Source organism: Aplysia californica, unplaced genomic scaffold (assembly GCF_000002075.1).
Source record: "Aplysia californica isolate F4 #8 unplaced genomic scaffold, AplCal3.0 scaffold00127, whole genome shotgun sequence".
In the NCBI taxonomy this organism is placed as follows: Eukaryota; Metazoa; Mollusca; class Gastropoda; order Aplysiida; family Aplysiidae; genus Aplysia; species Aplysia californica.
Genome location: NW_004797397.1, coordinates 117,770 through 130,669, shown reverse-complemented (window position 1 = coordinate 130,669; position 12,900 = coordinate 117,770). Strand labels below are relative to the sequence as shown.

The 12,900-nt window shown below is 40.6% G+C and overlaps 2 protein-coding genes across 2 annotated transcripts in view; one reads left to right on the top strand and one right to left on the bottom strand.

The window, feature by feature from the left end:
• The first annotated feature begins 76 nt into the window (after positions 1-76).
• LOC101850326 (dynactin subunit 6) lies at positions 77-7,443 on the top strand. Its single transcript, XM_005096347.3, has 7 exons — positions 77-171; positions 1,913-1,986; positions 2,814-2,919; positions 3,702-3,772; positions 4,958-5,005; positions 5,723-5,865; positions 6,613-7,443. Exons 1-7 carry the CDS (start codon positions 146-148, stop codon positions 6,712-6,714), a joined length of 570 nt encoding a protein of 189 aa, XP_005096404.1. The 5' UTR covers positions 77-145; the 3' UTR covers positions 6,715-7,443.
• A 2,777-nt stretch (positions 7,444-10,220) lies between these two features.
• Positions 10,221-12,900, bottom strand: part of LOC101854633 (serpin B6) — a gene marked incomplete in the record, with an annotated part of 15,577 nt that continues 12,897 nt past the window's right edge. Inside the window, 1 exon segment of the mRNA XM_005096364.3 lies at positions 10,221-11,502. Within this exon segment, the coding sequence (XP_005096421.2) occupies positions 11,299-11,502 (204 nt within the window).

The following is a 12,900-nucleotide window of genomic DNA, read 5'->3' as shown; positions in this document are numbered from 1 at the left end:
AATGAAAAATATATTATAAAATACTTTTCAATTTCACAAGCAGTATTATCAATGTTTTTGTCGAAGTAGAGAGGCTTTATAGAAAAAAGTAATAAGAATGTGCAAGAATGGGCAAGAACTCTTGTTGAACAAATAATAATCCAAGATGGCGTCTCACGGGAAAGGAACTAAGTAAGTTTGATCGGTTTGATCAGTCGAGGACGTTGTACAATGTTACACAACTTATAGTCAGTGTTGTTTGGACTATAATGTAGGATACGAAAGTTTATAAAAAATTCTGTACAATCCCTCTTATTCTGTTACTTATGGACCTGTCTCAAGTCCTCGCTACTCTTAGAATAATCGGAGTGTCTACGTACACGTTAACCGGGCACGTAGCCTGCCTCAGGGTCTACGTACATGGTAACCGGGCGCGTGGCCTCAATATCTACGTACACGGTAACCGGCAATCGGGCGCCTCTCATTATCTAAGAACACGGTAACCGGGTATTTAGTTCCGTGGGAGAGGGGGGCTTGAGCTAGGTGCAGGGTAACTGCTTTGCTCCCTTCATGACGTTGACATTAATTTTTCCTTTTTCACCGTGTATTCTCAATGTTGCATACACGGTAACCTTGCGCGTAGCCTCAATATCTACGTACACGGTAACCGGCAACCGGACGCCTCTCATTATCTACAAACACGGTAACCGGGTATTTTGTTTTGTGGGGGGGGGGGGGGGGGCGCTTGAGCTAGGTGCATGGTAACTGCTTTGCTCCCTTCAAGACCTTGACCTTTTCCTTTTTTCTTTTTCACTCCGCTTTTTGGGGTTGTGAGTGGGCGGAATGTAATCCCACTAATGATCCCAATCTACCCCCTGTCATCTTTCCTAAGGGAGAGCCAAATGCAGTTACACTGAAAACCTACGAATCTAGAACAGAAAGCTAAAAGCACCAACCACTCACTAATATACTATCTTTACACACACCACACTTACAATCAAACACAAAATACATTTATAAACACAGAGAGAGAGAGAGAGAGAGGGGCGGGGGGTGGGGAGGGAGAGGGTGATGATACTGAAAATCTGCAAATCTTGTACAGAAGCTAAAATATAGAGATCTAATTTACTGTCACCAATCCAATGAAACGCGAACACTTGTAGGGACGGTAGATGGTAATGAGGATTACCCCAGTTTTGATCAAAATAACCCTAAAAATGAATCCGAAGTCTGAAGGGACACAAATCAGATGTGTTTTCGTGTATTATTTTGCGCATTTTAGTATGACCCATCATAAGATTATTCGGAGTCATCTTCAAGATCGAAGTCACTAGATTTTCATTTGAACTCAAGTCTGATTAATTAATAAAAACAAATATTATGTTCGGACTCTGAATCGAGTTCAGTATGATGTCACTTCCGACTTCCTTCTTTTTTAGTTTTCAAATTTCTGCAGTAAAAAACGTGAGTTGCCTCCGAGGAATGAAGGACAGAAAAAAAGCCCGAAAGCGCACCCCTTTGATACCAGTGTACGGGCAAATCGAAAATACACAATGAAAAAGGGGCCGATTAGACACAGTATGGATCGATGAATTTACACAACCGGGTATATTACACCCAGGTTTCTCTATATGTGGCAATTACCACACAACTACATGTAGATCTACCCTTGTTTCTAAATATTTCCAGCATTGGTGAAAACAGGTCTTTGTTACTGTTAGTTCATTCATTAGATGGAAGATGTATTGAAATAAATTCATTTGTTTAATATATATATGTCAATTTTAGATTTCATACCAAGAGAGGGAGTTTACTTACCCCCCTCGAAGGTAAAGAGTTAAGGTATGGTCAATTTTGCGAAGTAATGATTTTTATGTGAGAAATTATGACGCGGATTTGACTGTTGCATTTACAAATTCCTTTCTTCTTGCAGCAATCCCAATGTGAAAATCGCTGCAGGTGCTATGGTCTGTGAAGACTGTGAGCTGATAGGAGACATCACAATTGGTGAGACTTCCTTGTGAAACTCAAAATTAGCTATTTGAGGATTGTGTGGTGTTGATGTGTTACATAATATGTTACAGCTATATCCCCTGTGGAAGGACTTCCATAATGTGCGACTACCCCAACAAATACAATAATATAAAGAAGAGACCTAACCCTACCCCTACCCTTACCCCTATCCTTACCCCTACCCCCACCCCAAACCCCTAAAACCCTCTATCCGACTCTGTTTCATAGTGGTCGCTCTTTACAGAATTCCTCTCTCCCCTTTGTCTTTCTAAAACTCTTTTGTACACAGAAGATTCCACAATTTTACGCACCCAGGTGCGAAGGGTGTTACCTTAAAATGGCTATAATACAGTCAAATATCGATGGATTTGTTCGTGTGGGCACTCAAATTATTCATTATAATTGGACAGAGAATGGCAATATCAGTAAAAATATGCAGTAAATGAAGCACAGGGCCATGTGAAGTATAGATCTTGGGGTTAGTGAAAACAGTATCCTTCTAAAAACACTACTTAAGTGGTGACTAGAGCTGGAATCGAAGAAATCTTGAATAGAATTACTACATGAGTGCTCCGGCAGTGTGAAAGTACATGCCTTGCTTTGTTTATGGTGGGTTGCAAAACAATGATTATAACTCCTTTTTAGTTGTGCAGCATGAGTCATGGGTTTACAAGTGAGATCATGTGTTATGAAATGAGATTTCTATGTATGTGTTTAGTATGCACTGCCAAGAGCGAAATGCTCACAGCTAAAGGGATTTGTACTTAAACGATTTAACAATCTGTGTAAGCCATTCAGAAGATGCTGCTGTATAATTTCAGGGTCTCGAACCATCATCCACCCGAAGGCCAAAATTGTCGCTGAAGCAGGGCCCATTGTTATTGGAGATTTCAATATCATCGAGGAACTAGTGACCATCACCAATAAGTAAGTACAGTAGTCTTCGCCTAAACGCACAGACTCACTGAACAAGTAGCCTACGTAACAAGTTCTTTGAGCAGAGCTGATCACCTGACTAAATCATTAATCCTATAGAGACCTCTATTGTTCTACAGCATTCACACTCATTGCGCATCTTAGGCCTAAACATTGCAGTCACCTAAACACCAGTGAGAAACCTTCCGTCTAAGATACATTTCGAGTAACCAATGAAAAGACATCTCAGTCAACCTAATAGACCGCACACCCTATCCTGTTTGTAGACATTCCGTCCATAACTCTCATTGTTCTGCACGAGAAGCAGCCTCTCCAAATATCCTGTTGTCTAGACTTGTCTTTGTCATCATAATGCAGGCTGTCTAGGTTGTTGCAAAAATGTCCCTTTATCAAGCTTTACCTGTTGACATATTTCAAAGATGGAAGCCAGCATTAAGAGGAAGTGACTGAGTGTTTGCACATCTAAATTATATAGCAGAAAATCTATCACTTGAAGAAAGCATGGGTGTGAACAGATCATGCCTGTGTGTGGCGTATGTTTAGGCGGAGACTACTGTTTTGTCATTATATGGTACAGATTTGGAACAGTTAGTTGGTTGGATAGACTGCTACAACAGCATACATGAGACAAATAATTGGCTCGATAGACGGATGCAGATCCCCCAGCATGTCATGGACCAAAAAGTTGGCTGGATAAACTGCTGCAGCAGCATAATATAATATGGGACAAATCTTGATCTGAACTAATGGCGCAATCTCCTGACTTTCCCCAGGTCCTCCAGCGATGGCAACAGTGGCAAAGTCCTCATCATCGGGAACAACAACGTCTTTGAAGTCGGTGCCAGTATCCTTGTCCAAGCGTTACCTTTGACCCTGTTTTTGCATTTTCTTTGTAGTCGTCCCTGGTACAGTGACTCACTGGCTTGGGCCCCTCAGTGCGATGCGTTTTTTTATGGGTGCTTAAGACTGCCATCAATCTATGCGCCGACTTAAAGTTTGTGTATTCGTGAATTGATGCATTATTGCGCCAACTAAGACGGCCCAATGTCAAAGGCAAAACTACTTATCACTTTAAAAAATCCAATTGACAGTTCGGGAAAAACCTATTCAGACCCAATTGATGGAAAAGTGTCAAAGGTCATTCCTGGGGCTGGGCTTGTAACGAGTGATCAGAATAGAAGAAAAGTAGAATGGAAGGTTGAGACGAGACACCAAAGTAAATATCACTAGTCACACACACGCGCGCACACGCCCTCACACACACACATGCGCGCGCGCACACACACACATGCACACACACCCGCACACTATTGGTTTTATTTTCATAAGTTGATTTTCTCCCATTAGCTTAATTGACCAGAAGCTTGATTACTTTACATTTTTTCCTTGAATCCTCTGTTTTTAATGGGGAAGATTCGAGAAAAGCCCACATTTTTGGCCTTGGGGGGGGGAGGGGGGGATTCTAGATCTGGGTTCCTGTTATTTTCTTTTGTTGTGGCGTCGGTGGCCTAGTGGTTAGGCTACCGGACTCGTAATCGTGAGGTTGCGGGTTCGAGAGTTCAAGCCACGGGCCCGGCGTTGTGTCCTTGGGAAAGGCACTTTACACGAATTTTCCTCACTTCACCCAGGTGGGAATGGGCACCTGGCCATAGACAGCGAAAGATCTTGTCAGTATGTTAGTGTTTTAGCGCCTTTATAAATGGCCGCTTGCACTGTATGCTTCCCAGGAAGTTGAGGTTTTTTCAGAATGCTCTGGGGTCTGCTGGGGTAATAGTATAGATTGTGAAGCGCATAGAGCTTGCTGTTGAGCGCGGATTTGCGCTATACAAATGCTATCTATTATTATTACCTATCTTGGATCCAACACTTTACAACACTCTTGAAAGCAGTCAAAATGACCTATTCATATTTCACTGTATTTAGCATGCCATGAAATTTAGCAATGTTTTGTGCTTTCCCCCCCTGTATGTTCATGTAATTTGTAATAGTGTTTCTTTTGGTGTAAAATCTTTAACGCAACCAACACCAGATGTCGAGGCAATTAGAATCGGGGACCACAATGTGATAGAAGGCAAAGGTGAGTCTCTTCCATTTTCCAACGCGATGTTTATTTGTTGTTGTACATTCCTGTTTTATTTGTAAACCAAAGTTCTATAAAACGAATGATCCGTGGGTCGTTGGCGGGTGCTCTGGTGTGATTTGCTCCTTCTTTCCTATCAAACATCTGTCATCTTTATCTTCCCTCCTTCTTTTTTGTGTTTGTTACAACTCGCTTATTGTGTCACAAGTGCCGTTTAGCACTTACTAAAAGACAACCCCTCCCCCCCCCCCCCCCCCCAAACAAAACCTGCAATGCGATGTTGATTCTTTGTATGCAATGTTTATATTTGTGTTGTTGTTTGTGGGTGGTTGGAGGGTGCTCTGGTGTGGTTTGCTCCTTCTTTCCTATCAAACATCTGTCATCCTTATCTCCCCTTCTTCTTTTGTGTGTTTGTTACTCTCTTGTAACACCTCTAATCTTCTGGCGCTCATATGACCTTATGCAGTTGCGAGCACCGTAAAACCTCTACTGAAAAAAAACAAACAACCCATTTACAAACGAGTACCAGCCAACCTAACATGAGCATACACACACACAATACACAGTATACTGTGCCCATTTCCCTCAGTTGATCATGCATTTGTGCACGCGCAAGAATTTTCCTCTCTTTAAAATAAAAACAAACAACCCAAAACCTGCAATGTGATGTTGATTCTCTGTATGTCATGTTTATATTTGTGTTGTTGTTCCCAGCCAGCGTGGGCTCCCAGGTGGAGGTGTCCAACGGCTGCATCATCGGCGCCGGCTGCCAGCTGAACATGCCGGAACTTGTGCCCGAGAACACGGTGGTCTACGGGGGGAAGTGTGAGCGACGGACTCAGAGGGAGAGACCTCCGGTATGTGTGTGGGGTGTATGTGTGTGTGAGGGGTGTGTGTGTGTGTGTTTATGGGTGTGTCGGATGTGTGTGTGTGCCTGAGAACAGGGTGGTCTACTGGGGGAAGTGTGAGCGGCGGACTCAGAGGGAGAGACCTCCGGTATGTGTGTGTCGGATGAGTGTGTGTGTGTGGGGGGGGGGGGGGGGGTGCCCGAGAACACGGTCTACGGGGGGGAAGTGTGAGCAGCGCACTCAGGGGGAGAGACCTCCGATATGTGTGTGTGTGTGTGGGGGGGGGGGGGGGGGTGATCAAATGTCCAATATAGCATAGGGAAATAAGATGTCCCCTAACACCACAGGTTTTTGGTAGCGACACTTGGAGGGTTAAACTTCTTCTGATGAGTTCCACTGGCCTGGCAAAGAAATGTCCCCAGCAGCAGTATTGAGCTGTACAATGATCACTATTTAACTATCGTCAATTTTTCATCTACATTTATTTCTTATATCAGTAGTCATGGAACAGTAATTAAATTAATTTACATTTAGTTTATCAGACTTTTTGAAAAATGAGTCAAACATCACTTCAGCAGTTTAAAATTAAACAAATCATATTTTTTAAAATTCTTTGGGTTTTTATTTTTGTTGGAATGTTCTCCTATATTTTTTAACTTTCCATTTAGTTTGGTCTGGGGTTTTATACTGGTTAATTTTCACCGTAACTTTAACAACAACAACGACAACAACAACAACACATTCCTCTACCCACAGGCACAGACGCTGCAGATAGATTTCCTCACCAAGATCCTGCCCAACTATCACTACTTGATGAAGCCCAACCTACAGCCCAGACAAGCGTCCGTCAAGAAGTGAATCTTTTCCTCTGTCTTTTGTCACAGTGGAGAAAGAAATGATTATTTTATTGTTAAATCTATAATTTATTTTGGTGGGGGGGGGGGGGGTCGGTCAAGGGATGATAAGCTTATAGACAACAAACATTTCTGTGATTTCTCACAAGCTGAGATAGATGGTGGAAGTTTTTAGTGCTACAAGATGCCACAAGGTGCCGCAATATGGGACAAGATGCTTCAAGACATGAAGAGATGCTACTGGATGTTTATGATTGCTGGAAATATCCCCCGGAGAGAGTTGGCTTGATTATGACGATGTCTGCAGCTATTTGTCTGCTTTCGATTTCGCATATTTTGTCAAAATTATGTTTTTTAAAGCAAGGCTTTTTGGGCTAATTATCACATGCTTTGCAACTTATTAGGGTTCATCTTGTTTTTACAAGGGTGGGAGATGTGTCTTTGATATGAGATTGGTTTGTAAAGATGTTGGTTTTGTTGCTTGAAAAGTGTTAACTCTTTATACCCCATGGTAATAAGCCTGTTCCCCCATCGGATGCTGGGAGCGGTCAGTACTAGTGACAACTGTTTCTTTTTATTTAGTGCTAGTTCTTGCTTGTTTTTTGGAACTATTCCCGAAGCAAGTTTATTAGTAATGACTAAGCTTTTGTTACTGCCATTTAGAAGTTACAGGTAAGTTTTTGGGGTTATAACGAGACATAGTGGGCCAGGTTTAGGTGACTGTAAAAAAAAACTCCGGGAAACGAGATGTTGGCAGTAGTCTATAACATAGTGGACATCCTAGTTACTTGAGGTAAGAGCAGAGAATTAGGAAGCTATTGGTAAACTGTGAAGAAACTGTTGTATTTAGATGGTCTTGTCAACTCCTCACAATATTTTTACCATTCTCTTTTTCTTCATTGCCCTAGTGTTGTGGTTTATAAATTAAATTCTGATACAGAAAATGAAGAGGAAAAGTGTGATGGGAGATATAATGGAAACTGTATTGTCTTCTTGTGTGTGGGATTTTGATGCATTGAAGGAACTGGTATCATCTGTGTTAGGAATGGGTTTCTATAGGATGAGATTCCCCGTGTCATGTATCATGTAGATGTGGGCAGGGGTTTGGATATGCTTTGAATTTCTGCTTGGTGTTGATTGGTGCTTTTCCCATCTGCTTTGTCCTCCGTGGGAAGAACTTTTCACGTCTTCTGCCCCCTGTACGGTATACCTTGATGAAGAACCTTTCCTTTTTACGCAAATGGTTACTGGATTTGAATGATAACTTTTGTTGAGGTGAAGGTGAGTAGATAAGGGAGTAGTGGTGAACCTTAAAAATGTTTCTAGTTTTCCCCCTTGGTTTCATATATCAGTAAGATTTCTGTGAAGAGAGAATGTCTATGATAGTGTTGACAGCTTTTGGGCATTAGTGAAGACACGAATGTGAGTGGATGATAAAACAAAACTCATGGGCCCTGTGCAATGTTGTTGTGCATTTGCTATCGTTTTTCATCTGATGATTTCACTTTTTCTGTTAGTGCCTGCTCTTCAGTTCTTGAGCTCTATGTGCTTTAAACAGGTGCGAGAATCACACGTTGTTGAGAATCATATTGGGCCCAAGGACTATTTTTAAAGTTTTCGTTTTGGGTGTTTGACGGGTGCTCTAGTATGGTTTGCTCCTTCTTTCCTATCAAAGAACTATCGTCTTGATCTCTCCTCCTTCTTTTTTGTTTTGTTACTCGCTTGTAACACCTCTAATCTTCGGCACTTATATGACCTTATTGTGTTGCAAGTGCTGTAAAACTCTTACTAAAAGTAAAGCCATGGTTGTAATGTATAAAATGATGGGTATTTGTTGATTGTGTTTCGGGAAAAGATGTGAGAGTAATATTTTCTGGGGGGGGAAATCGTTAAATCTTTGCCTTACAGTTGTAAGGTTTGAATAAATACTTGACTTTCAATATGCATTTGAGTCTTGTGATGATAGTTTGGGACTTTTTGGGAGAAGATTTCAAGTGTGTTAACGTGAATGAAGAAAGTGAGTCCTGGCATTTTGGAGTTGAGCAATTTGCAGCTCTTTCTGTCAGCATGTATGTGTGTACCCATTATTTAGATGTCATTTTGTGTTCATGGTAAATCAAGGTGATTCAGTGTGTGGGTGTGTGTGTGGGTGTGTGTGTGTGTGTTTGAGACTGGTATATCTAAATCTGAGCTTTGTACATTTTAGTTATAATGTATCATACTTTAGATTCAAAATGTTTTGTTGTTTTTTGGGGGTGAGTGTGTATAAAAGATTCCTTGTTAATTATTTCACTGGCTTATAAATGTCCTATTTCAATATTTCAATAAATCTGCTTTGTTTCCATGCTATCATTATATGTTTTTGCTTTTTTTAATAGGAACTTTAGTGGGTGGTTGGCGGGTGGTCTGGTGTGGTTTGCTTCTTCTTTCCTATCAAACATCTATCGTCCTTATCTCCCCTTCTTCTTTTTTATGTCTGTTACTCTCTTGTAACACCTCTAATCTTCTGGCGCTCATATGACCTTATGCAGTCGCGAGCGCTGTTAAACCTCTTCTAAAACAAACATAATAGGAACTTTTTAATCAGAGGCAAGAGAAGTGAGCAGAGTAAGCCTGACAACTCTATTGACATCCGCCCCTTGGCGCTCATAAGATCTATGCAGTTGCGAGCGCCGTAGAACCAAAAACCATGAAGTTTTTGGTAAAACCTTACTAAAACAAAAACCATTCTTGAGATTTTCTGTCTGTCTAGTTCTTCCAAAGCACTCACTCAGTGGCCACCTTCGGATCGTCTTTATTCTTACTCCACCTTAAAAAAAGGCGTTGTAATCTCTCGATCTTCGGCACTTATAATGATAATGGTATGATCTTATTGTGTCACCAGTGTCAAATGGGTGGTTGGAGGGTGCTTCTATCGTCCTTATGTTTCTTCTTTCTTTTCTTCATTTATACATGCATGTTACTCTTTTGTAACTTCTAATCTCTCATCATGGGCACTTATAATGGTATGATCTTATTGTGTCGTCAGTGGCAAGTGCCGTAAAACTCATATTAACCCTATCCGTACGTCGTGTTTTACTATCGTATCCATACGACGTGGGGAACTCTGTGCCACAACTTTAACCCTTTCCGTACGTCATGTTTTTATCCGTACGTCATGTTTTTACTATCGTATCCATACGAATAGACGTGTTACAAGAGAGTAACAAACACAAAAGAGGAGGAGAGATAAGGACGATAGATCTTGATGTTTGAAGGAAAGAAGGAATAACCCATACTAGATTGATAAGCAACATAGAAAACAGACAACAAAAACCCATGTATGAATTTTTTTAAACCCCAACAACAGAACACCATAACAAAAGCAAGAACATGTTTCTAAAAAAAACCCATTTAATATGAACAGTGGTTATCTTTTTATTCTTTACAAAATATGCCAGATAGACTGTCCCCGTCGTTTTATGCAAGAAAAATTCTGAAATTATACAAACTGAGCCCAAAAATGTGAAATTATGCGATTCTGTTTTTATTAAAACAAAGAATGATAAAGGAAAATAAATCAGAAATTATGCCGAAAAAAATCATCGAATTTTGCTAAATTATGCGGGGTGCATAAAACCACGGGGACAGGATAGACATCGGCTCTCTAGTGATGCCTAAAACTGTAACTGTAAGGTGCACGAGTCCATGATGTAGATTGTAGACAATGGTCGGGCTCTAAATACCAGGCAACGTGCATACAATGTTCAGTGTATCTATCTATCTATCTATCCATCTATCTGTCTATCTATCTATCTATCTATCTATCTATCTATCTATCTGTCTGTCTGTCTGTCTGTCTGTCTGTCTGTCTGTCTGTCTGTCTGTCTGTCTGTCTGTCTATCTATCTGTCTGTCTGTCTGTCTGTCTATCTAATCTCATCTAATCTCTTGTCATGTTTATATTACAACACATTGGGGGGGGGGGGGGGGGGGGGTCATCCTTGGTTCGTGTATCAGTATCATCTCGTTTTTCTGTCTGGTGTAAAATGTGGTTGAATTATATTACTGTTATCATATTGTACATACATTAAATAGACATGGTTTCTGCTCTGGCTGTGTACCCTCATTTTGTATAATAATTATTATTGTAAACATTCTTCCTGTTTACTTGCATCAGTATTGCAATGCATAGCCACACTTGATTTCTCACACATTGTTGTATCTTCACCGGCTTATTTACATCGCCAGATTTTCATAATTAAGATTGGCGTGGCTTACAATTACATCGCCAGATTTTCACCATAAGGGTTGGCATTGCTTACAATCTATTACATTGCCAGATTGTCACCATTAGGGTTGGCATTGCTTACAATTTATTACATTGCCAGGTTTTTACCGTTAGGTTTGGCATTGCTTACAATTTATTACGTCGCCAGGTTTTCATCGTTAGGATTGGCATTGCTTACAATCTATTACATAGCCAGGTTTTCATCGTTAGGATTGGCATTGCTTACAATCTATTACATAGCCAGGTTTTCACCGTTAGGATTGGCATTGCTTACAATTTATTACATTGCCAGATTTTCACTATTAGGATTGGCTTACAATTACATCGCCAGATTTTCCCCGTTAGGGTTGGCGTATCTGCCCGCGAACAGGTTGATTCCCTGGACCTTGTCCCGCAGAAGGAACATGAAGGGCCTGTCCAGAATGAACTCCGGGGGCAGGGACAGAGTGGCGATTTGAACCCCTGTCGCCGCGGCTGCTACTGTGCCCTCTTCATCCAGCTCAATCACCGATCGGTGTTCGACCTGAAAGCATAAATATAAATGAATGATTAAATGAATAAATAAGTAAATAATGAATAAATAAGTCACTAAATATAAATACATTAATTAATTAATTAAAAAATATCATATAATCAAATGAATGAATGAACGAATGAATGAATGAATGAATAAATAAATAGATAAATAAATTTATGAATAAATAAAATAATAAATGAATAAACAATAAATAAATGAATAAATGAAAGAATAGATGAATAAATAAATAAATAAATAAATAAATGAGTGTGAATGAATGATCACACCCTTTTAGGGAAAATGCCAGCCTTGAGTATTTGACGGACTGAAAATATGATACATCCACATCTACTATTTTATATCATTTTAGTTTTAGTAGAGGTTTTACAGCGCTCGCAACTGCGTATTAAGGTCATATGCGTGCCAGAAGATTAGAGGTTTTACAAGAGAGTAACAAATATAAAAAGAAGAAGGGGAGATGAGGACAATAGATGTTTGATAGAAAAGAAGGAGCAAACCACACCAGAGCACCCGCCAACCACCCACTTAGATCATTAAAATTTGGGAGACGGCGAACCAAGAGAAGAGTCACAAAGAATTGAACGATGTACAGAAAAGTGGGAAGACACGAAAGAGTAATACCAAGACTGCTTGGGGGCTCTCGTGGCCTAGAGGTTAAGGTGTTTGCCTGTCATTCAAAGGTCCCGGGTTCAAATCCGAGAAGCGACCGAAAACTTTTCTTCTCTAAAATTGTCTCCTTTTACCTTCATTCTTTCTCTCTTGCAATATTCTGTCGTCTGCTTTCGTCCCCACTTTCTTCCCCCACCCCCCTCACCTCCTTTGCCTCCTTCTCTGGGCTCCTGACTCTATCTGCAGCCTTTCTACTGCAACTTCTTGGCTCCTTCTTACTGCTGTCTTTCAACTACACCCCTGATCTTCTGTTAGGAAAGATCTACACCTAGCCTTCTCGGACAAGGGCGAAAGACCTCGGAGGTCCCATGTGCAAGTTGTGAACGTTAAAGATTTCTTGGCCTAAAATCGATAAGAGTAGCCTTCGGCCGCCACCCGGGCAAAATTCAAAGTTTCCTACCAACTGAAAATGTTTGGTGTGTCCCGCGTGCTCATATAACCTTCTGCAGATGCGTTACTTACGTTATTTCCTTACTTTGGGGGTACATCGAAACTGAAAATTTACATCTATTATGCATGTTTTCTGTTGTTATTTTTTTGTGTAAAATCCCCACAGAAATGTGTTCATTAATGGGCTTGAAAGATGTTGAGCCAAAAAAAAATTCGATAAAAATTCCCAAAACTGCAGAAAAATGCCAGTTTCCTCACATTTATTATTTTAACGAGAGCCTGATTTCACCACACTGCCTCTCTCTCTCTCACAAACTCACACAC

Bases quoted from the DNA above. Each gene is read 5' to 3' on its own strand.
- LOC101850326 (XM_005096347.3), top strand. From the start codon at position 146: ATGGCGTCTCACGGGAAAGGAACTAA. The intron at 1,987-2,813 runs GTGAGACTTCCT...GTATAATTTCAG, and splicing joins GATAGGAGACATCACAATTG to GGTCTCGAACCATCATCCAC. The intron at 5,006-5,722 runs GTGAGTCTCTTC...TGTTGTTCCCAG, and splicing joins CAATGTGATAGAAGGCAAAG to CCAGCGTGGGCTCCCAGGTG.